The sequence below is a fragment of the Myodes glareolus genome, chromosome 5, assembly GCF_982192425.1.
Source record: "Myodes glareolus chromosome 5, mMyoGla1.1, whole genome shotgun sequence".
NCBI lineage: Eukaryota > Metazoa > Chordata > Mammalia > Rodentia > Cricetidae > Myodes > Myodes glareolus.
This window is the reverse complement of record NC_142030.1, coordinates 8,117,365-8,139,240: the sequence shown is the minus strand read 5'-3', so window position 1 is coordinate 8,139,240 and position 21,876 is coordinate 8,117,365. Positions and strand designations below refer to the sequence as shown.

The 21,876-nt window shown below is 40.0% G+C and overlaps 2 protein-coding genes across 15 annotated transcripts in view; one reads left to right on the top strand and one right to left on the bottom strand.

Moving 5' to 3' along the window:
• Positions 1-11,216, bottom strand: part of Spata17 (spermatogenesis associated 17) — a 166,409-nt gene extending 155,193 nt beyond the window's left edge. For 2 of the 4 annotated variants that reach the window (XM_087906045.1, XM_087906044.1), the window contains exon 1: positions 10,920-11,210. Coding sequence is in view for 2 of the 4 variants with exons in the window: in XM_087906042.1 (XP_087762168.1) it covers positions 10,920-10,987 (68 nt within the window). In the remaining 2 variants the exon portion in view is untranslated. Of the gene's footprint in view, positions 1-10,919 lie in introns of all 4 variants that reach the window. The other 2 variants (XM_087906042.1, XM_087906043.1) reach the window with 2 other exon arrangements.
• Positions 11,217-11,260: 44 nt separating this feature from the next.
• Positions 11,261-21,876, top strand: part of Gpatch2 (G-patch domain containing 2) — a 210,976-nt gene continuing 200,360 nt past the window's right edge. For 3 of the 11 annotated variants that reach the window (XM_085687567.2, XM_085687563.2, XM_085687569.2), the window contains exons 1-2: positions 17,251-17,413; positions 19,122-19,838. In XM_085687567.2, the coding sequence (XP_085543693.2) occupies positions 17,355-17,413; positions 19,122-19,838 (776 nt within the window). In that variant the 5' untranslated portion in view covers positions 17,251-17,354. Of the gene's footprint in view, positions 11,423-17,241; positions 17,414-19,121; positions 19,839-21,876 lie in introns of those variants that run through there. The other 8 variants (XM_048439481.3, XM_048439480.3, XM_048439487.3 and 5 more) reach the window with 8 other exon arrangements.

Here is a 21,876-nt window from a genome sequence, read left to right as displayed (position 1 = left end):
ATGTCACAACGTCCAAATGTATGTGTCTGAAACCTGCATTTGTGTATGTATGTGCACAACCTGACAAGGATGTGGAGGCCAGAGGACAGCTCCTCGGAGTCAGGTCTCTCCACCCACCATGTGGGACCTAGGGATCAAGCTCAGGTCATGGTTTATGGAAGTGGGAGCCTTTACCAGCTAAGACATCTCCACAGTCCAACTTAACCCCTTTTTACACTGCTGTGTATATATCATATGTATACAGAGATACATATTGATCCCAGTTTTTTCTTACAAAAATAGTTTTTTTAAAGATTGCCTTTGCATGAAAAACATCATACATAAAATTATCTTATACACAAATTGTATACCTACAAGTTCATTTTTATATGGACAATAGAAAAGTGACATTTTTGAGTCAAATTACATGTATTTTGGTGCTATCAAAAATGATACTGCTGTATTTTAAAATCATAATTTGTATTACCTAATTGTGCATTGATGTGGGACTCCCCTCTGCATATTATGAGTATGTTTTATTAGCATTGGTTAATAAAGAAACTGCTTTGGCCTATGATAGGACAGAATATAGGTAAGTGGGAAAACTAAAGTGAATGCAGAGAGAAAGAAAGCAGAATCAGGAGACGTCACATAGTTGCAGAAAGATACCAGAACCTCACTGGTAATCCACAGCATCATGGTAATATACAGATTAATAAAAACGGATCATTTAAGATGTATGATGTAGTCAAAAGTACACCTGAGCCATTGGCCAAACAGTGTTGCAATTAATATAGTTTTGTGTGATTATTCAGGTCTGATTGGTTGGGAAACGAAAGAACAGTCTCTGTCTACAGTGCATTTCCCTCTTTTCAGCAATATTATTCATTTCATTTCTCCCCTTTTTTGAGGGGGTGGTGGTTGTCATTTAGCCACACTAATCTCAGGCTCCATACCTGTCTGAAGACAGCCTTTACCCCCTTATCATCCCACTTCTGCCTTCCCAGTTTGGGGTTCCGGGTGTTGTCACCAACCCTGGCCTCACTTCGCATTTCCAAATCCCTTTCTGTGAGTGCTTTATGGAATGATCAGGACATGGATAATTTTAGTACTTCTTTTGAAAGTTTTGCTTGTTTACTTTGAGGCTGATCTCAAATTCATAGCGATCCTCCTGCCTCATCTTTTTAAGTAGAGGGATTATAGATGTAAGCCACCTATCTGTCTTCCCTTACAACCTGGATGCTTTTGCTTGACTATTTACAATATTTAATAACTATTAAGGATAGGACAGCCTATTCCTTAAATGCTATTGAGACATTTATATTTTGAATCATCTCAAACAACACATATACATAAATGTAGTCAGAAGACAAAGCAAGAATACAGCAAAACTTTAATCAAATGAGAGTTCTTTTAAAATTGTTGGTTGGGGAAGACTATTCCAAGAAAGACTAAAATCCTTAAAGCTAGAAGAACACCTTCACTAATTTGACTACCAAAAATTTAAACCAGACCTTAGATGTAGTGGCGAGTGCATTCTCACACTCTAAAGGCCCTGGGTTCCATTCCCAGTACAAACAGAAAATGTAATAAGTTAAAAATAACTAACAAACTGGCATATCACTGCATCAAAGTCAAATCATCCCACTCTGGTGCTGGTTTAGGTCTCTGCAATGAGGGCAGGCTGGAACGCTCTGAGAGTATATAAGAGACCCTTCTCGTGGGCTGAGGCAGACTGGAGGAAACTGACATTAGAGGCTGGAGAAGGACCTAATGGGGCTTGAATAGCAAACGTCCTCATCTGCTCATTTTCTGAATGCTTAGGATGCTGCTATATGTGGTGTGTGTGTGGAAACTTTAGGAGATGGGACCTGAGGGGACATTAGTCAGCCTGAACATGTTGTCCCTCTCCCCAGTCCCTCTGCCTTGCTAAAAAAACCATTTGATTACATTTCTAAAGCTAGCCACCACGGTCTATTCCCTTATTTGGTCATTTCCTCCTGAGGCTGACTTCTAAGGTCCAGCAATCAGAAGCTCCCTTTAGTTCATCTAATTAACATGTCCAATTAAAACTAAACAACTCATCCTAACATGGGGTTTTCCCCTTTACCTTTATAAACCACCATTTGCCTATGTGCCATGTCTATCTTCTCTCTCTCCAGAGGCAGTAACACTGCTCCTCCTGGACAAGTATCCCCGTCCCTTTCCCTGTACTCTGTCCCCTATCAGCTCTGTCGTCATACTCTAGCCCATTCTGAGATAGACCTCCCCTTTTTCTTTTTAGATGAACGACACCTGCAATGTCATTTGCTGATGTTTTTCTGTCATAATCAGAAAGCAGCCACTTGAAGGGTTTTCTTCCCCACTTAAAAAAGGATTTCTCTGTGAAAACAGATGTTTGAGTGTGCTTTGTGCCTAATCTGGGGTCCGGAAAGGAGCTCGTGCTGTGCGAGAGTCCCCATCAGGACATAGCTTGAAGGATGTTGCCCACAGGGACCCCTTCTCATTATAACCCTTGTTTTCTGTCATACTTTCTGTTTCCTGCCCATGTGAAGTGAAGAATCCCCTCTGCCACATGCTCCGGCTGCCCAGGGGCATAAAGTCAAGTGACCACAGACTGTCCTCTCTGAAACCAAGAGCCAAAGATGTCATTCACCCGTTAGTTAGTTTATCTCAGGCACTAGATCACAGGAACACAAATCATACTGCCGCGTGTACTGGCACAGCAACCACCAAGACTATGGTCTGGCGTCCTCAGGAAACTGAAAAGGAACTTCTCAATTTGCCCAAGGAGATGTCTAAAAAGAACGTGAAAGGTGCCATATGAATTCTCCTGACAACATACCAGAAGGTATCTTCTCGGTCCTATTAACATGATGCTCATTACAGTTAAACTGTTAAGTGCTACAACTGACATGCTCACTGCTGTTTAAACTCTTTTGTCTGTCTCCCCTATCCTTCTTTAGATTTCTTCCTGATTATACTTTCACTTGATTACAGATGAACAATCTAGTGTCTGAGTCTTTGGAAGAGTGCTCATAGATGACACACTCACTGTATTTAGATGTCAGAAATGTCTTTTGCCTCCTCACTACAACATGAAACCTTGCTAGAATTCTTAAATTGTTTTGAATCGTGAGCAATTACTAATTTTCCTGTCTTCTAAGTTCATACGTTGAACAGACGAGGTATTCTATGGTAGTGTTTCTTTAGTAAATACTTCTTCCCTTTCTGTCTAGACCAAAAATTGTGAGGATCTTTTTCCTTAGTATTCTTAAAATTATGCTGAATAATACATAAAAGAATGTGTGGTGGTTTGAATGAAAATGTCTCCCCTAAAATCATGTGTTTGAATACTTGGTCCCAGTTGGTGGAATTGCTTGGGAAGTGTTAAGGAGATGTGGCCTTGCTGGAGGAGGTGTGTCACTAGTGGCATAAAGTCATGTGTTTGAATACCTTGTCCCCAGTTGGTAGAACTGCTTGGGAAGGGGCAAAGAGATGCGGCGTTGTTGGAGGAGGTGTGTCACTAGTGTCAGGCTTTTAGGTTTCCCAAGACTCATACTTGTTCTTGCTCTCTCTAACTCCTGCTTGTGGGTCAGGATGGAAATGCTCAGCTACTCTACCAGCACCTGTCTGCCACAGAGAAATCATCAGCAAGGAGTGCTGCAGACATGGAGTGGAAGCAGTCCAAGAGAGAAATGTGTTTCTGTCAGCCAAGTTTCAAGGAACAGTCTAAATCCTTTAACATTAGATATGGGACCATAGGATTCGGACTTTGTTCTTCTGAGTTTTGGCTTCACTTTGGTCCAGTATTTCCTCACTGCACCCCCTTTCTTCTCTTTAGGAATGGCAATGCATAGTCTGTGTTATTGTATGTACAAAGTATGTAATTCGTGCTTTGCTTTTGATTTTAAAGGGGTTTATAGTTAAGAGATTGCCTTGAGTCTCAGAAGAGACTTCAGAGTTTTAAACTGTGTTGTGAGAAACTATGGGAACTTTTGAAGTTAGATTAAATACATTTTACATTGTGATGCAAACCTTTAAGAGTCAGGGAGGGTATTGTGGTGGTTTGAATGAGAATAACCTCATAGGCTCATGGATTTAAAAACTTGGGTTTCCTGTTGGTGGACCTAACTGGAGGAGATTAAGGAAGTATGGCCTTGTTAGAGATGCTTTGTCACGGGGGGGGGGGGGGGGGCGAGGGGAGGGGGTGAACTTGCTGTTCTCTGCCTTGAGCTCGCGAATCAAAACTTAAGCTCTCAGTCAGTCATCACTCAAGCACCATGCCTCTGTCAAGCTTCTCGCTATGATAATTCACCCTTTAAAGTCCTGCCACTCTGTTTTCTAGAAATTGCTTATCCAAACAAGAGAAAAGTAGCTAAGACAGTATGTGTTTTGAAGACATTTTATGTAGGACTCATTCACAGCTACATTCTTCCTTTGGTTTAGTAAATTTTACTTCTAGTGTTCCTTTGTCATTGATAGATAAATTCTCTGTTCCACATTCTAAATCCTGCGGTGTCTATCATTTACGAAGCACAATGATATACCTGACAGGTAATTCTTATCACATTATTTTTAGTTGCCTTTATTTATGGATTCTTCCCTTATTCACTATCCTAAAACATTTTCTTTTCAGGAGCACTTAATCTATTTTTAAATTCATTTATTACTTTATCAATTAAAAAGTTTTAAAAATTGGCTACTCATTCCCCTCTAATTATCACCTCTGTAATTGCTATTAATATATTTTTATTAAAACTGATATTATTAGCCCCAACCTCTCAGTAGTTATTTGTTCTGGTATCTTAATATTTATATTTCAAACTAGTATTTTCTTAAATGGTTTGTGAAGTTTTTCCTGAATACACTGATAGCCAATCACTTATTAACTAACTATGCAGTATTACATGCAGTTTACCTGGGTAGCCTTTAACACCTTGTGAAAATTAGTCATCTTTTATTATAAGAATTAATACAGAGGAGATTGGCAAGCTGAGATCTCCAAGAGCACCAGAAATAGGCAGGATTAAATATTTTGCTTTTGAAACTGAGTCATCTCTTTTATATTACCAATATGTCTGACACTTACTGCTGGTTTTAGGAATATATTCCTTATTACTAGTAATTTTTGAAAAATAAAGTTTTAGAGCAAATATTGAATTATGTTATCTGAATGAATTTTACACAGGCATTCCATAAAACTATCTAAAGTGTTTGAGCTGAACATTTATAATCATGTACTTTATTGCAGATACATCTATACTACAAACACATCAATGAAGATTTTAACTAATTTATAAATAAAATTTTAAAACTGAAAATGAATAAAGAGAACAACTTGGAGTAATAGTGAAGTTATTAACTGCCTTCTTATCCATTTCCTTTATACTTCATTCTCCTGGCTTTCTGTGATTATAAACTTGCATATGCTTAGATGATCATTTCTCCTTCCCAGTCAACATATAGGCATTGTCTCTTTTATAAGTGATGTAGCTAATAGCTATAGAGTTGCCAAGAGCAAAAGTACAAGAGTTTATACAAAGTTAGAACAACAGAGTAAGGATTTGAATTGAGTCTGCACCTCCACACAAAATATTTCTATTGACTTGAAAAAAAATTATACCTTTTCATTAAAAATCAACGTGTGACATAAAATTCTGTAAAGAACTGAGAGTCAAAGGAGCAGATTCATATCTACCCAACTGAGCTGCTATTTATTTATGCTAATAGAACTTGAATAATTATCCAAACCGAAGGCACTAGAGCACTGAATCCTCTTAATCACACTAGGAATGGGCTATGTGGAGTCAGAAGTAAATTCTTACAGCGATGAAAATAGCAGGGAAATATTCACAACAGTGAATTGAAGGTTGGTGCAGAGCACTGACCCACGAGCCACTATCAGTCTCTTCTGGGTAGCATTATAACCAGCAATTCTGTTTCTCAAACTGACCCAAGAAAGGCAGGGGAGACTCATATATTTGAGGTACTTACTTTAATGCAAGAACTTAATCATTTAAGTATTGCTTATACCAAGTACAAATGTGCACAGAAAAAGTTCAAACTACTACATCTTTGATCCTTCTCTTTGGCAAATGACTTAGACTAACCTTGATTTTCCTTAGCTATAATCTATGAATAATAAAAGCTACCACATAAGGGAACTATAATTACATTAAAAAAATCTTTGTGTGTGATGTCATGTGTATGATGTGATGTGATGTGTGTGTGTGCATGCATGTGTGTGTTGTGCTTATACACACTTGTGCAACATCATACATGTGGAAACCACAGAACAGTCTCAGGTTGCATGTCTTCCACTTTGTTGAGGCCATGCTAGTCTTATGATATTCTCTGTCTCTGACATCACTAGAAAAGCTCTCCTAGCATACCCAGCTTTCGGTGGGTTTGAACTAAGGTTCCAATGCTTGCATGGCAAGCAGTTTGCATACTGAATTATCTCCAGCCCATACATTACATCAGGTATGGAAACAACAGCCAGCTTTTCACATAGCAGATATTATTAATAACTCGGTCTCTCAGTCTGCTTCCTTATCTATGAATCCACCATTCTCTCTTAAAGGTGCTGAGAGATCTGGGTACTTCTGATTTCTAAGGTGGTCAATATACATCTTCAAGCCCTCTTCCTAGAAACTGTTTTTTTTCACATCCACATACATATATTTTTTTCCTTAGGAAAAATTAAGTGAGTTACGACTTTTGTGTAGATCATTAATATTTTTGTGTATTTACTATATGCACTTCAAAATTATTTAAATATTAATTTAACCTACTGAAATAGATTTGACTTAATTTTTTTGAGACATAGTCTTTAAGCTTTCTGATATTTATTAAATGATTTAGACTAACTAAACCCGACTTTCCTCAGCTAAAATACATGAATAATAAAAGACATCACATAAGGTATCAATAATTAGCTTATAAATGTAGTTTTGGCTGTCCTGGAACTCACAATGTAAACCAGACTGGGTTTGAACTAATAAATATCTGCCTGCCTCTGCCTCCTAAATGCTAGGATTAAAAATCACAAAGTCAAGCCACAAAATGTTAAGCTAATAAAATATGGGAGTAGAGGTGGGCAATAAAACAGGGAAAAGACAAGCAAAACTACTTATTCAATTCAAAAATAAATCAGACCTTATTTTATTATCTATTATTTTTATAGATAGAAATTATACTGCACCAGAGCTTATTGAAAATCTCCATGGTTTCCCATCTCAGTCATGGTAGAGCCGCACACCCCAGTCATCATTAAGAGCGCCCGAGGCTCTGGCCCAGCCTGCCCTTCTGAACTGTAGGCACTCTTTTCAGAACACTGGTTTCTGTCCTGCTTTACTTTTCTTCGGCTGTGATAAAACTGGTTAAAAACAACTTAAGGAAAGAAGGGTTTACTCGGTTTACAGCCTGGAGTGCATCTTCTGAGAAGCCAAGGTAGGAATTCAAGGCAATATCCTGAAGGCAGTAGCTGGACCACTGCTTACTGGCTTGTTCAGCTAATCTGTCTTAGACAGTTTAGGTTCACCTAGGGATGGCACTGCCCATAGTTGGCTGGGCCTTCCTGTGTCAATTAGTAAATAACAAAAGCCCTACAGATATGCCTATAGGCAAATCCGATGGAAATAGTTCCTCAATTGAGGCTCTCCCTTTTCCACTGTGTCAAGTTGACAATGAGACAAACCAGGCTGAATTTATTATCTTCTTGACTATTCCTAGCCACAGGGCAGTGGCACTTGGTGTCCAGATGTTGACAGCTCTTACCTAACAAGTCTATCTAGTATCTCCAATAATTCTTTCTGACAGTTCTCAGATATCCCAAACATCTCCCAGTCTCTCCTAAGCAAGCCAGCATGTCCAGGAACAGGTGTCCACCTTGCCTTATTCTAGCCTGCCACACTTATCCCAGGATGACACTACATCTGTCCATGCTCTGTTTCCCTTGTAACATTTATGGACTGTTGTAGTCTCCATATATAAAACAGCAACAGTTAGATGCTCACAAAGTGTTTTAATTAGTGACTATTTTAGTCACAGCTACAGTAGTAGCTAATTAGTACTAAGTTCTGATGAGAATGAAAATTAAGTTAATTAAAAATTTAAAATAAATACAAATCAGGACCATTGAAGAGCAGGCAGAGCTCTTAACTGCTGAGCCATCTCTCCAGCCCACAATAATTAATGGGAAGCTATTAAATCAACCCATCATGAATTTTCTTAGTTATGATTTAAAACATTTCAAATGTGCCTCAATAATGAGAAATATGGGAATTATATAATTCCTATGAGATAAAAAGAATCTTTTTTTTTAAAAAGATAGTATTTCATGCACTAGTTCAGGGTGACTTTGAATACATTATTTAGCCCAAGTGTTGGGGTTATAACACTGAGCCAAAATGCCTAGCAAGATCAACATTAATATTACAAATAGAATTTTAAAGAAAAGTTAACATGTGAAAAGGACAAACCTGGTGACTTAGTGATATATTTTCTCAACAAAATCATCTTTCTACTTCAGTATTATTCTAGTGCCAGTAATGCGGTAGAGACAATGTTGCCCCTACCTTGTTATGGACATAGAAGCAAGGTATGAACATAGGTCTGGTCCCTTCCTGTGAATGGATTCTCAACCGAAGTTTTCTCAAGCCGTTTAGACTAGCAGAGCTTGGTGCCTCCTCCTCCTTCACCAGCCAGACCACAATGATGGAAAGAGAAATTCATCCAGGGCAAGTGGACAGCATTAGGTGACCTTGCACCAAGTGTGCACGCTAATGGATACTCATTTCCCTTTCCTTGTGGAGCAGGAAGAAATTTCTAACTCAGAAGAACACTGAAGAAGTGCAGATAAAGCGCTACAGCTCTTTTCCTACGGTCGGACTCTCTTTTAAATGTGAAATAGAGCCCCACAGGAATTCCTGTCACCGATGCAGATTTTATGTCTTTGAGACACACTGAATCAGAACCTAGATATTTAGCAAAATTTCCAGATGATTCTGGAGTACATTAAAGTTCAAGAAGAACTAACATATCCAGTCACCATTGGGAAACAACAATTTTTCAAGGAATTTACCTTTAATTTTAAACACATTAATTAAAACTTGTATTACATTTTATTTATTATTTCTAGTTTATAGTATGTATATGTCTGAAGAGGTCAGAGGACACCTTGCAGGAGTCTGTTTTCTCTCTCCATCATGTGGGTCCTGGGGATCACTCAGGTCACAGGCTTGGCAGCAGGAGCAATATCTTCTCAGCAATCTCTCTAGCCCACGTTTATGTTTTATGTGCTCACCTTTCTCCTGTGACCTCCCTCGACAAGCTTTTGTTCTGTTCCTCAGTTTCAGGTATGTATTCCTTCTAATTCTCCAATCCGGTCAAAAAGTGGTTGGTCACCCTCAGAATATATATGCACCGACTGCACCAGTGGACAAGTCTTCCCAGGCAGTTCAGTATTTTAGTACACAGGATCTGCAGCTGAGCATGATCCCTAATGACCGGTTTCCTCCAACAGCCTGTGTAGCGTGGCCTGGCACTGTGAATGCTAGCTAGCAGAAAGAAACTGACAGCTCACTTTTGACTTAAGAGTGTGATCCCTCCATAACTGGCTGCTATAAGGATGGGATTGTTTCAATTATATATCGATGCCAAAAGCAAATACAAGACTGCCACATAACTCTAAGTGGATGTTAAAATAATTTCTGAATGTTAAATATAAGAATCCAGCTGTTGTATGCTTATCTAAAGATGATTATTTGGAAGTTTCAGTAATTATTCAGCAAATAATTATCGTGGTTATTACATTTCAGGAAGTAGGAAAGATACTAGAGACTAAAAGAACGTTTAAGGAAAAGCAACACTGTTCTGCTCCTAGCACGAGGAAGATCCGTCCTGTCTCACAAAAGCTATGATCCTGAATCACTGCCCTTGGCGGTCGTTAGAGGGACACGATAAAACCATAACAAAAGCGCAGGCGAGATGTTTTAGGGGAAGGGTTGCTCAGCAGGACTTCCCCACATTGACATATTTTTCCACAGGTCTGCTAGATTATTGTATCTTATCATAATGTAATATGCTTTTCGTGGTTTCTTCTAAGTTAGAAAAACTGCTGGCCCATTGCTTCCCATTTAAAGGACCCTTCCCATGGACAGGACATTTGGGTCTGTGTTTGGCGGGGTGGAGGATGCTGTCTTGGCGCTTGCCCACTCACAGGTACTAATGATCTTGTCACAGTGGTTTAGAAACGTTCACTTTAAGACAGATGAATCCCAGAACAGTTGAATTCCATGTCTGTGAGATAACGGAAGCTAAAATTCCTTTTTGGATACTGACATTCTGCACTCGTGGAATTTATTGGGTAGCCCGGTAACATCAATTAGGCCGCTAAACCTTTAACATGGATAATAAGTTTAACCAAACCAAATTGTTCAGGGATAATTTTTAAATACCGAAAAAATAGTGTTTTGAGAAAGACTCCCATATAAAGTACAGGAAAGCCTTAAATTCTCTATGTAGCAAGGCTGGACCAGACTCACAGTGATCCACCTGCCTCAGTTTCCCCAGTAAGGGGCTTCGCTTTATGATCATATCTGTGCTGGGCTTCTCCTTAGAGCATATAAAGCCTATTAGTGACCTCTCTCTCTCTCTTTCCCTCTCTCTCTCTATGTATGTATTATATATACACTATGTATTATTATATAACACAACGTATTATACAATATATACATACGGTATTTATTGCATGTGTATTATAATATATGGTATGATATATAATATATATACACACACATAATAATATCCACCTGTGTAATATATACTTCCTATCACGTTTGAGTCCCCATCGGGGAAAACTGTGGGGATATTTCCTGAATTAAATAATTTGCTAACATTAAATTTCTTTTGCGACCCCTCTCTCCACTACTCACCTGTTCCTAAAGTAGTACTGAGTTTCTAGAAAGGACGACCGAGCCTGAAGCTTGGCTAAAGTAGCCATGGCCTCCAGGCCTGGGGTTTACCAAAGTTGTTACTATGGGTCTCCATGACAACTGGGCTGAACCAAGTGCACGTCATGCTCACTCCCCTTTCCTTTCACTCTGTGTCAGTTTCAAGTGACTGCACAGAAAATTCAGATTTTTTTACGTGAGAACCGACTTCAGCCGACTGTCTTCTGTCTCCTCCAGGACTGCTCGACAGGTACGGCCGCCAAGCGAAGGGGAGCGAATGGTTGCTTCCGGCTTCCGGTTTCCGCCTCCAGCCCTTTTCCGGAAGTTCCTCTCAAAATGCTGAAGTGCTGTATGGAAGTGGCCGGGGCTGCGGGAGTTGGAGTTGGTCCTCGGGCCTGAGCCTCGAGGCCGCGCTCCTGGGTGTCGTTGATGTTCGGGGCCGCCGGACGCCCAGCGATCGGAGCCGCCGCCGCCGGGAAGAGCTGGTGAGAGCGGCGGGCCGCTGAGGACGGGACGGGCGCGCAGGCGGGCAGCCCCGCGGGGCTCCCGGACCGGGGACGACCGCGCTGAGCTCCGTCAGGCCTGGTCCCAGTCGCCCCTGCTAAACTGGTCACCTTGGACCAAATTCTACGAATGATGGAATTACAGAAATCCACATCAGGCCTGGTCCTTGTCGCCCCTGCTAAACTGGTCATCTTGGACCAAATTCTACGAATGATGGAATTACACAAATCCACAGTTCTGGAAGTTTCTTAGTGGAAGAGCCGTCAGGCTCCCATACTCCTTGCGCAGCATGGTTTATGAAAAAGCTATAAGTTTTCCACCACCTAGAAGGTTCTGTCCCAGATCTCGAGAGATGGGTGTTGTCCAACTGCTTTAAGTTTGGGTTGGAGTTGGTCTTTAGTGATCATGACTTATTGCTGCAAGTTTTCAAGCTGCTTTTTTGCAAATTATACTTTATCTTGTTGGTATCCCCGGGATACGACACTGTCGCAGGCCCACAAGAGTGAAGAGGCTAAGTTTCCCAGTGCCCGCGAGTGCTAGGTTTTGGGTTTTCTTCAGTTGAGAGCCTTGGTCGACCCCACCCCTGACACATACACCCCGTTTCTCCCAAGGCTTTCCCCTACAGATAAACGTAGTGAAATGAGAAAGTGGATATCCTGCCAACAATCTTGAAACGGAAAAATCTGACCGATAAGTCAAAAGAAGTGCCATTTTAAAGCCCATACCTGTTTGCAGAATCAGAAAGAGCCCGAGGATTTAGTCTGGGCTGTGATCACAGATCCTTTTGCCTCCCTATGATGGAAAAGTTGAACATTTTTACACCCAATGCTGTATTTAGATCGCTTCATTCTCGAGATCATTTTTTAACTTTGAAATTCTTCCAACTTTCAGCGAGTACAATGGAGAATGCTTTTTAAAATGGGCCGTTTTTAATTGCTGTAGTCAGCTTGGGGTAAGAGGCATAGTTGTTAATGTGTTAGCTTGTATTAGTTTTGGCAGTTGTACATGCTGGGCCATGATGTACACTTGACCATGATGAAGGGACTTCCCAACGTCCTGGTCTTTCCTTTCAAGTATGCTTTCTCGGTTCGGAGTCTCAGTGAGGCGCGGAGGTGGGATGTGCTGGGTCCATCGGTCTGGGCTTCCTGGAGATGAAGGAATTTGTGTGGCACTTGACAAAACCAAACACCTGTGACCCTTTTTCCTCATGTTCTCCTTCCCGTCACCCGTCTCGCAGAGATTCTGCACATTGCTGGTCTGTTCCTTGAAACGGGATTTGCTTGCTGGACTGACTGTCTTAACCTGAGGGAAAACTCTTCATTCCCAATGAGACAAGAGTGGCCTTAGCACCTACCTGTTTGTGGTTTTGATGATCGGCAGAAGAGATGTGTTCCCCAAAAGTGGACCCTTTATTTTCTAGTGTGTATGCACAAGTGTGAACCCTTCAGCTTCCCCTTCCTACCCACCCCCTCCTGCTTGTCTCTGTGCTCCTTCTTTCTTTCCCCTTCCCTTCCTCTCCCTGTGACAGTGTTTTGTTCTGAGCCCAGGCTGCCTTTCACCTGGTGGTGTGTCTGTCTCAGCCCCTGTGGTACCGAGTTTATAGGCTCGTGCTGCCTTGCCCAGGCTTCGATAATTCCTCATCCTTGTTCCATTCCTTGAACTGCCTTGCATGTTTGTTTTATCCAAATTGTGACAATCCCGTGCTATTGCTGGTTGCTACTAGTAAGTCGTTAATTGATGTTGGTTCTATCTATGTATGTCATCTCATGTATGTAAACCCATGAGCTTTCATGTAAGTGTGATGCATTCTTCACATAGTAGCTGAGATGACAGCAGAGGTGAAGTTAATTTAAATAACTTCTCTAAGGGACTGATTTGCAGTATGATCCTAGTGTGCTTAGAGAAAATTCTCCTCCGCCTTGGCGTACTCGTTATGTCTGACTAATGTAGTATCTATGGGCATTTATGAATTAGAAAAGTACTTGCCCAGATCTGTAAACCCACCTCCAATTTCTGAGGTCGTGGATTTTTATTTAAATAGACTGCGTTTTGTGGGTTTAATAACTGTAAAAAGCCATTAAAATGGATTCTGGACCTTTACTTTTGTTCTGGAACTCCAGTCTTTGGTATGTTGATTTGTATTATTATCTGGGAAACTATGTCAGAGAAACTGCTGGTTTTAAGCAGCTAATTTTGGGGGGAGGGGAGTGTCTTGATTTCCTAAACCGTTAAGTTTGTTTGATTGAGCATACTCCTTCAGTTAAAGATCAAAGCAATAGAAAGTTTGATTTGGAGCAAATAGTCGTGGGGTAGCTTCTTAACATGTTGTGTGCCAAGCTGGGAACCTTTAAATTTTCTTTGATCATTTGCCTTTATTTTTACCTTTACTTAAGCTATTAGAATGCTGTCTTTCTCATGTAGCAGGAACGTTAAAATCCATATTGTCTGAAGATTTTAGTGAAGTTACATTCACTGAGTCAGCCTTTGATTTGTAGACCCTACATATTCTTATCATCTGGTATATGTCAAACAGTATGGTAGCTACTCCTATTTAATCTTTAGCTGTTTTCATAGTTCTAGTCTAGGAATTCAAGATATATATCCAGTAAATATTTACTGTGCAATTATCATGTATAAGCAATAATTCAAGACATTTCCTACCCTACCAAATATGGTTGACAGAATGAATTACTTTTTAAATTCCAAAATTTTTGTCTTGTTTGACTTAGATTCTGATGGCATTTCATTTAGGCACCTTTTAGATGAATAATTTACATTTTGAGAGTGATTAGAAGTAGTGAGAAAAATTTGGATGACTTGAAGTCAGTCATTAAGTGATGTAAAAGAAAATCAGAAAATGGTCTCCAAGTAAAATAAATGAGCTCACATTATTAAATCATTAGCTGAAAAGTAGAATTAGACTTTACTTCTTCCTTCCTTCCTTCCTTCCTTCCTTCCTTCCTTCCTTCCTTCCTTCCTTCCTTCCTTCCTTCCGCACTTAATGGCCAAACAATTTTTGTTTCTCAAAAATTTTTAGTTTTTGAGAATTTTTAGTTCTCAAAAATTTTTCTAGGGTAAAGAGGAAGGAAAGTTTCCTCCAGTGTCTCTGGTGCCAAAGTGACAAAGCTGCAGCTCCCAGCAGACCCAGCAAATGGACACCATCAGTGATTTGGCCTCCTTAGGGGCACGGATTCTCCTCCTTGTTCCAGAACTTTGTAATTCCTAATTGGAGAAGACAGATTCTTTTCTTTAATCCTCTTGTTATTCACATCTGTGTATTAAAGCAGGAATCAGATACCTTGAAGACAGGGTTTCAACTCTGTAGCCCAGGATAGCCTCCTTAAGCGCTGAGATTACGGTCAAGGTCCGCCACACCAAGCCTTAAGACAGTATTTCTTTTTGTTTTAAGATGAATCTTTTCATGTATGTTCCTGTGTGCATGCCAAAAAGCCATGAAGGTTCTAGGAGCCACACCCCTACCATTCTAGCTTGAGATAATGGCTCATTTTGATAAGTAACAGTGTGATTAAGACAGAAAAATTTCAAGTCCCAGTGAGCAGCAGAAAGTTTCACATTTCAGATATTTCTTAGAGATCATATATTGTTTGATTAGTCATAAAATGTAAGCTTTACCTTTAGCGTAGCATCTTTTACCATTTTTATGTTTATTCATTGCTATAATCTCTATAAACTATTACTTATTCATTTTCATCTGAACCTTTTGACTATTTGCTGCATACATGTAAGGTCAAATAGCTTTTCCTAAACAACTCTTTTTTGAATTTTAAATAAAATGCAGTAGCTAACGTGATATGAAAGTAATATAATTGCATCACTATTTTCTTGTTTGTGAGTAGTCATAAAGCATACAACCATAAGCATAGTTTTTGACTTACTATGTACACACATTTATATTTATATAGACCTGTGGGTTGTGACCCCTTGGAGGGTCATTTACAGGGGTCACATATCAGATACCTACATTATGATTCTAAACAGAAGCTAAATCACAGTCAAGAAGTAGCAGTGAAAATAATTTTATGGTTGGGGTCACCACAGCATGAGGAGCTCTGTTAAAGGAGATTATGTCCAGTAGATGACCTTTTACCTGGAATATGTAAGGGAAACAGTGTGATATTAATATCCTAATATTGTTGACTCATCCACAGGGATTTTGCTTGGAAATGAGTTGTGGAAAAGTCAGAGCCGATTCTGTGTGAAAGGTGATTGAACTCTGAGTTGAAATGATATTAAATAGATTTTTTTCTGTGTTTCTGCAGTTTTGATAGTATATTCTAAAGTGGTTTTTTTTTGTCAATTTATTTTTGCATGACGCCATAGAATTCACTGGACTCTTCTAGTTAAAATACTTTTATTTTCTCAGGAGAAACAATAGACAATTGAGTAACACTAGCTTAATTTTAAAGAGATTCTAAGAAAATATGCTTTCATTCTTAGTCATGTTGGTTATATTTTGCTAAACCTTAATAGTTTTAGAAATCTTTTTCAATAAAAGTTAGCTGATAAGGAGCTAGAGAGCTAGGTCTTCTGGAAAAACATGTAAGAGCACTGGCTACTTCTCCAGAAGACCCATGTTCAAATCCCAGACACCCACATGGCAGCTCACAACCATTTGTATCTCCTTTGTGTTAATAACTCAGTCCCGGGGGGTCCTCCAACCCTCCTGGCCTTCCTGCGCACTGTATATAGTATAGACACATGTACATAGGCAAACAAAAACACTATACATGAAATAAAAATAAATGAGGAACTTAAAAAAAATCCACTGGTGTCATATTGCAGTGGGTAAATGGCTGCATTAACCTGCTCAGACATTAAGACCACTGACTAACCCAGGCATGCTTGTCTAGCCCGTGATGCTAGCACTTAAGCTGAGTGAGGAAGGATTTCAGTTCAGGCTTTCAGGACCTACACAGGAAACAAAAAGGCCAGTACCAAGGCCACCTCCTTTTCTCATCTGCGGTAATGTGCCAAACTGCCTTTAAAATAAACCAATTTTATGTGGAGACTTATTTATTCATTAATTTCATGTCTTAACATGAAATTTTGAACTATCTGTTTACTCAATGATAAGAACATTCTTGTATTCAAAAAGCAGTTATTCCTAAACCAATAATAGTAGAACATTTAAGAGAAAGGACCCCAATTTTAATGCATATGAAGCTGTCTTTAAGTGAATTTTGTTTAAATATGCAATATTATATTCAGAAATAGTAGGCTTTTCAGATTACACTTCTTCCAGAGAGCTGGTGTTAAAGGAAAGGAACAAGTTATTCTTCTCAGGGAGCGAAAACAGGCAGTTATTAGTACACAGGTAGTAGTGAAAGATCCATCTGACTTTTCAAAGTAGCCAGCGCTATAGGCTCTGTAGACTTGGGAACCAGTTCAGATGTGATGCACAGGTCAGGATGTTGTAGTCTGAAACCAGAGTTCTATACTGAAGGAGTTCTATACTTTCTTCCTTTGAAGGAAGAAAGAAATCTCAGCTGCTTTCTAGAGTTTCTTCAAAGTATGTGTTTGAAATGGCCATGCGTATGAAACTGTTCTGAATAGACTTTTTGTTTACACATTCACATTGTAGAAGGAGCTAGGTCTGAAGCACACGTTTTATTCTCCCAGCCCTGCAGGGTTGTTCCCTCCTCCTCAGCCACACTGCCCTGGGTGCTGTATGGATTTAGGTTCTCTAGACTCTTTTTTTCCTGTTGAGAACAGTCTGCACAGATAACCGTGTTCACTGAACCTGTCTTAACAGTTAAAGTGCTGAAACTAAACTCTGGAGTGACTGATGGAATTGGAGCAGCTGTCCTCCATAACTGAGAAGCACCGGTGCCCTGGAATCCGATGTTAGGGCTTAAAACCCCTTTCTACCACTTGGATTGGTCACAGTGACAGATGTATTGTTATTTCTTTCTTGCTGGTCACCTCAGGTTGTTGTGCGAGAAGGAAATGAGGTAATGAGTTAGAAGACATGAGTAGATAGCAGATGCTTACCTGTTAGGTGATGTATGTAGCGTTGTTAACAATAAAGCTCATTAAATCACCTTGTCTGCTTTTAGGATTTAAAATGAAAAGTTACAGACTGTTACAGGACACTTGCTAAAGCTTAAAACATATAGATATCTGCAACTGGAGATTATATAGGCCAAGGGTTGGGAAACTGGTAGGATACCACTTGATTTTAGTAAAAATGAAAGCAAACCACCTCATGGGACTCATTCATTTCTGGCCACTTTTACATTATAATGAGAAACTGAGTGATGAGAGACTGTATGGCTTACATAGCCAACTATTGTAATCTAGCTCTCTCCCAAAAGAGTGTGTTTATCCCTCTTATAAATTCTACAAGCTCTATTGGCCTCTAGAGGACTCTTGAGAATATTTTGATGCCTGTCTAACTTAATCTGAGAAGTGCTAGGCCATAATCTGTATGAGAAAGGTACATATCTGAAGAACCCATAACATTTAAAAATTGTCACCCCAGCTAATTTAACATCATCGGAAACTGAATTTGGAAAGAACTACGTGATTTATTAAAACTTTAAAGTGCCACAGTTGCTTACCACAAAGACTTACTAGACTGCTTCGAAATGTGTTAATGATGGCCCCTTACAGACCTCTGAGGCTCCAGTTTGGAATTGAATACAGTCTCTTTATGGCTAGTTTGTGAGTGTTTAGTGGCCTAAAGATATGCCTACTGTTTGGTTAAACATTCTTTTAAATCTTATACACATTTGGAAATACCTATCGGTTTCTCTCTGATACCGTGGTACTGGTAAGGTAAAATTTATGGAAAGTGGAAGGGCTTATGCTTCCTTTCCTTAGGAATTAATGGGCAGGGAAGGGACAGAGACAGTTAAGCTTCTTGGTTTTAGAAAAGGGGCAGGTGAGGAACAGTGGCTTATGTAGAAGAATGTTTCCCATGATTACATAATAATCATGTAAAAATCCTGCGATCCTGTGTGTGTGTGTGTGTGTGTGTGTGTGTGTTCACCCCTGTGGTTGCATGTGTATGCCAGAGACTGACATCTGAAGGTACTCCTCAATCATGTTTCCACCTTATTCTTTTTGAGGCAATGCCTGTCATACAACCTGGAGCTTGCTCTTTCCTAACTGGCAGGCCAGCGAGCTCACAGGATCTGCCTGTCTCTGCCGGAGTGCAGGGGTTACAGGTGCACACCACCAAGTCCAGCCTTTATGGGTGCTGGGGATCTAAATATAGCTCCTTATACTTATGCAGCAAGATCTTAGCCTACTGAGCAACCCTCCCCTAGCTGATACTGTTTTTAACCTGCCTTGAAGTGATTTATTTCAATGTTAAGAACTTATCTTTTAAGACAAAATCTGCCAGGTCTTCCAGACTGACCTCAATCTTAAACTTAATTCTTCTGTCTCAGTTTCCTGAGTGCTAGGATTATAGATAGGTATATACTTTCTCACCCAGCCATTTCTATGTTTAATTAAAAAAAAAGATCCACAGAACTTATGCAAGAAGAGTGTTAAGGAATCAGATTGCAGCTGTCAGACTTTTCATAGTGCAGTCATATGCCCTTCAGCATCTTGTAAAGAATATTAATTCCAGCCACGTTTAGAGTGGAATGCTTGTTTGGAAGACTAGAGTAACACCAAGTGACTTTATTTCTCCCTCTCTAAAATGTATAGGCATTTCAGTCGAACAATGGAAGAGCTTGTTCATGATCTTGTCTCTGCACTGGAAGAGAGCTCTGAGCAAGCTCGAGGTGGCTTTGCTGAGACGGGAGATCACTCTCGCAATCTGTCTTGCCCTCTGAAACGCCAGGCCAGAAAGAGGAGAGGGAGGAAGCGGAGGTCCTATAATGTCCACCACCCTTGGGAGACTGGCCACTGCTTAAGCGAAGGCTCTGATTCTAGTTTAGAAGAAGCAAGTAAGGACTACAGAGAGAACCACAGCAATAACAAGAAGGATCATAGTGACTCCGATGACCAAATGTTAGTGGCGAAGCGTAGGCCATCTTCAAACTTAAATAATGGTGTTCGAGGGAAGAGACTCCTATGGCATGAGTCTGATTTTGCTGTGGACAACCTTGGGAACAGAACTCTCCGCCGGAGGAGGAAGGTAAAGCGCATGGCAGTGGATCTCCCACAGGACATCTCCAATAAAAGGACAATGACCCAGCTGCCTGAAGGCTGTAGAGATCAGGAAATGGACAACGATAGAGCTTACCAGTATCCAGAGTTTACCCGGAATAAAGTTAAGAAAAGGAAGTTGAAAGTGGTTAGACAAGGACCAAAAGCCCAAGAGGAAGGAGTGGTTTTGGAGAATGAAGAAATGAGCCAGACCAGTAAGGACAGAATGGAGTATGAAGAACAGAAAGTCTCCGATGAGCTCATGAGTGAAAGGTAACATGTTTGTTTGCATGCCTGAGGCTGAGTGTGTTTTATATTTTAATGAATTCTTTTAAGATAATTATAAATTGCCACAATGATAGTGGTATTACTTTGTAATTAGATATGTATTTCTTTATAATTTATAGCATTTTCACACAAAGAAAAATTGCTTATTTGATTTATGCAAAGTGTTAGTTGTGTTATAACTGTCTTAATTTTCAGCTATAAAGAGAAAAAAGAAATGACTTTTCTACGGGAAAAGATTTGCTTTTGAGCCACTGCTCTTTGGGATATCTCACTGTTCATGTCATTATGCAGCTTTAGCCTTTGAAGAATTTTAGGGTGCATTTTCATTATTTTGATTCCTGATGTCCAAAATTCAAACTTTGTGGTATATGGGGCTTGGTGTTAATTAATCTATAGCTTGCTAGGGAATTCTGATCACTTACGAGTTATTAAGACCCTATTTATGGCGTGGAAGTGGCAGAGTTTGGTTCTTAGAAAGATGGGAATTGTAGCATTTGTGTGTTAGTCAGGTGTCCGTCCATCTCAGGGAGCAGACCAGCTCTGTTCTAATTGCCATGTGCTCCTTGCACGTCAGATCAGAGTGAACGTCTGTCGTTTATCCAGCTGCTTGTGAGAGCGGCCTACTCATCACAGCCCTCAGTTTCTGAGAGCCAGAAAGCAATGGTCCCAGGGAAAGCATGACTTTTAACTTGTAGCATTGGCCTCATTTTGGTCTTGGTGATCATAGGTTTTGGATATTTGGCTATATGTGGGTGTGTTTGCCAAGTGTGATTGCAATTAATAGAACCCAGCTGGAGGTGACAGAGTTTATTAGACAGCTTACTGTCTACATAGTTTTTCCTCATAAGTAAAAAAGGTTTTGAAGAAGGTTTTGAAAAGTTGGTGTCTTTCAAGGACATCATTGTTTTTGTTCAGGAATAGGGTGTGTGGTATTCTGGTACTGAATCATTGTCACTGAAGAATGCTTAGCCAAAGGCCCTTAGCTCCGTACCTATTGCTGAGGGTGTGTGGCCGTGCAGTAACAGTTTGACTTCTGGGCTTTGTACAGATTGCCTGCTTTTCTGGTTGTTTCTGGAAGCCCCTCCTTTTTGTTTTCTATATCTTCTTTTTGTTCATCTACTTCTTACACTCTCCACCCTAGAACAATAATGAGGTGTTTCTTCTATTGTTCAACAAAATATCAGGGTCAAGTAGGTATATCAGGTTTCCCAGTTGTTCACATCTCAGGTATATAGTTTAAATATGATATTTCAAATCAAATAATGTTAACTATATTTCCTCCGATTTAAGTTTTTCTTTATACCAGTTTTCTGCTGCCACTTAAGGGCTCTGCAATTTCCTCTGTAGGAAGGATTGCTACAGAGTGAAGGAATCTTCTCTTTCCAAAGTTTTCCAATTTAAGAAGGTTTCTGTTATTTGGATTTGATTTATAAGTAGAAAACTGTGTGTGTAGCATTTGATGGCTGCAGTGTACATGGATAGCCAAAGGCTCATGACACAGACTCTCTGCCATGCCCTCGGCTGTAGTAGGCAGACAAGCAAACATTGAGAACAGGACACACTATATCAAAGGCACTTGTGAAAGAAGGCTTCTCAAAGAAACTGTGTTTCAAAGCAAGAGGTAGACTTGTTCAGAAAAGGAGGAATGGAGATTTCAGCCAGGAAGTGGCTTGGCTGGAAGAAACAGCCTGTGTGAAGATGTAGACTGTCAGATCAGTGTAGGGGAACGTGCAGCTCATTGCCACGAGGAAATCGAGGGGATCTGGACCATAGCAGCAGCATTTCTTGAGGGCCTGTGTGGTTTAGATTTCATCATGTAGGCAGTGGGAAGTTTTGGCAGTAAAGAAACTTAGAACAACAGACTCTTGGCAGTAGTGTTCTGTTTACTTTTGGCTGACCTCAATCCATACAGTGGAGGGTAAAGTATGTCTGTGCTGATAGAGGAAGAAGAGTACTTGGGACCTATTTTAAGAGTAAAAAAAAAATCAATGGGACGCTGCAATGGGAAGCTGCAGTGGGAAGC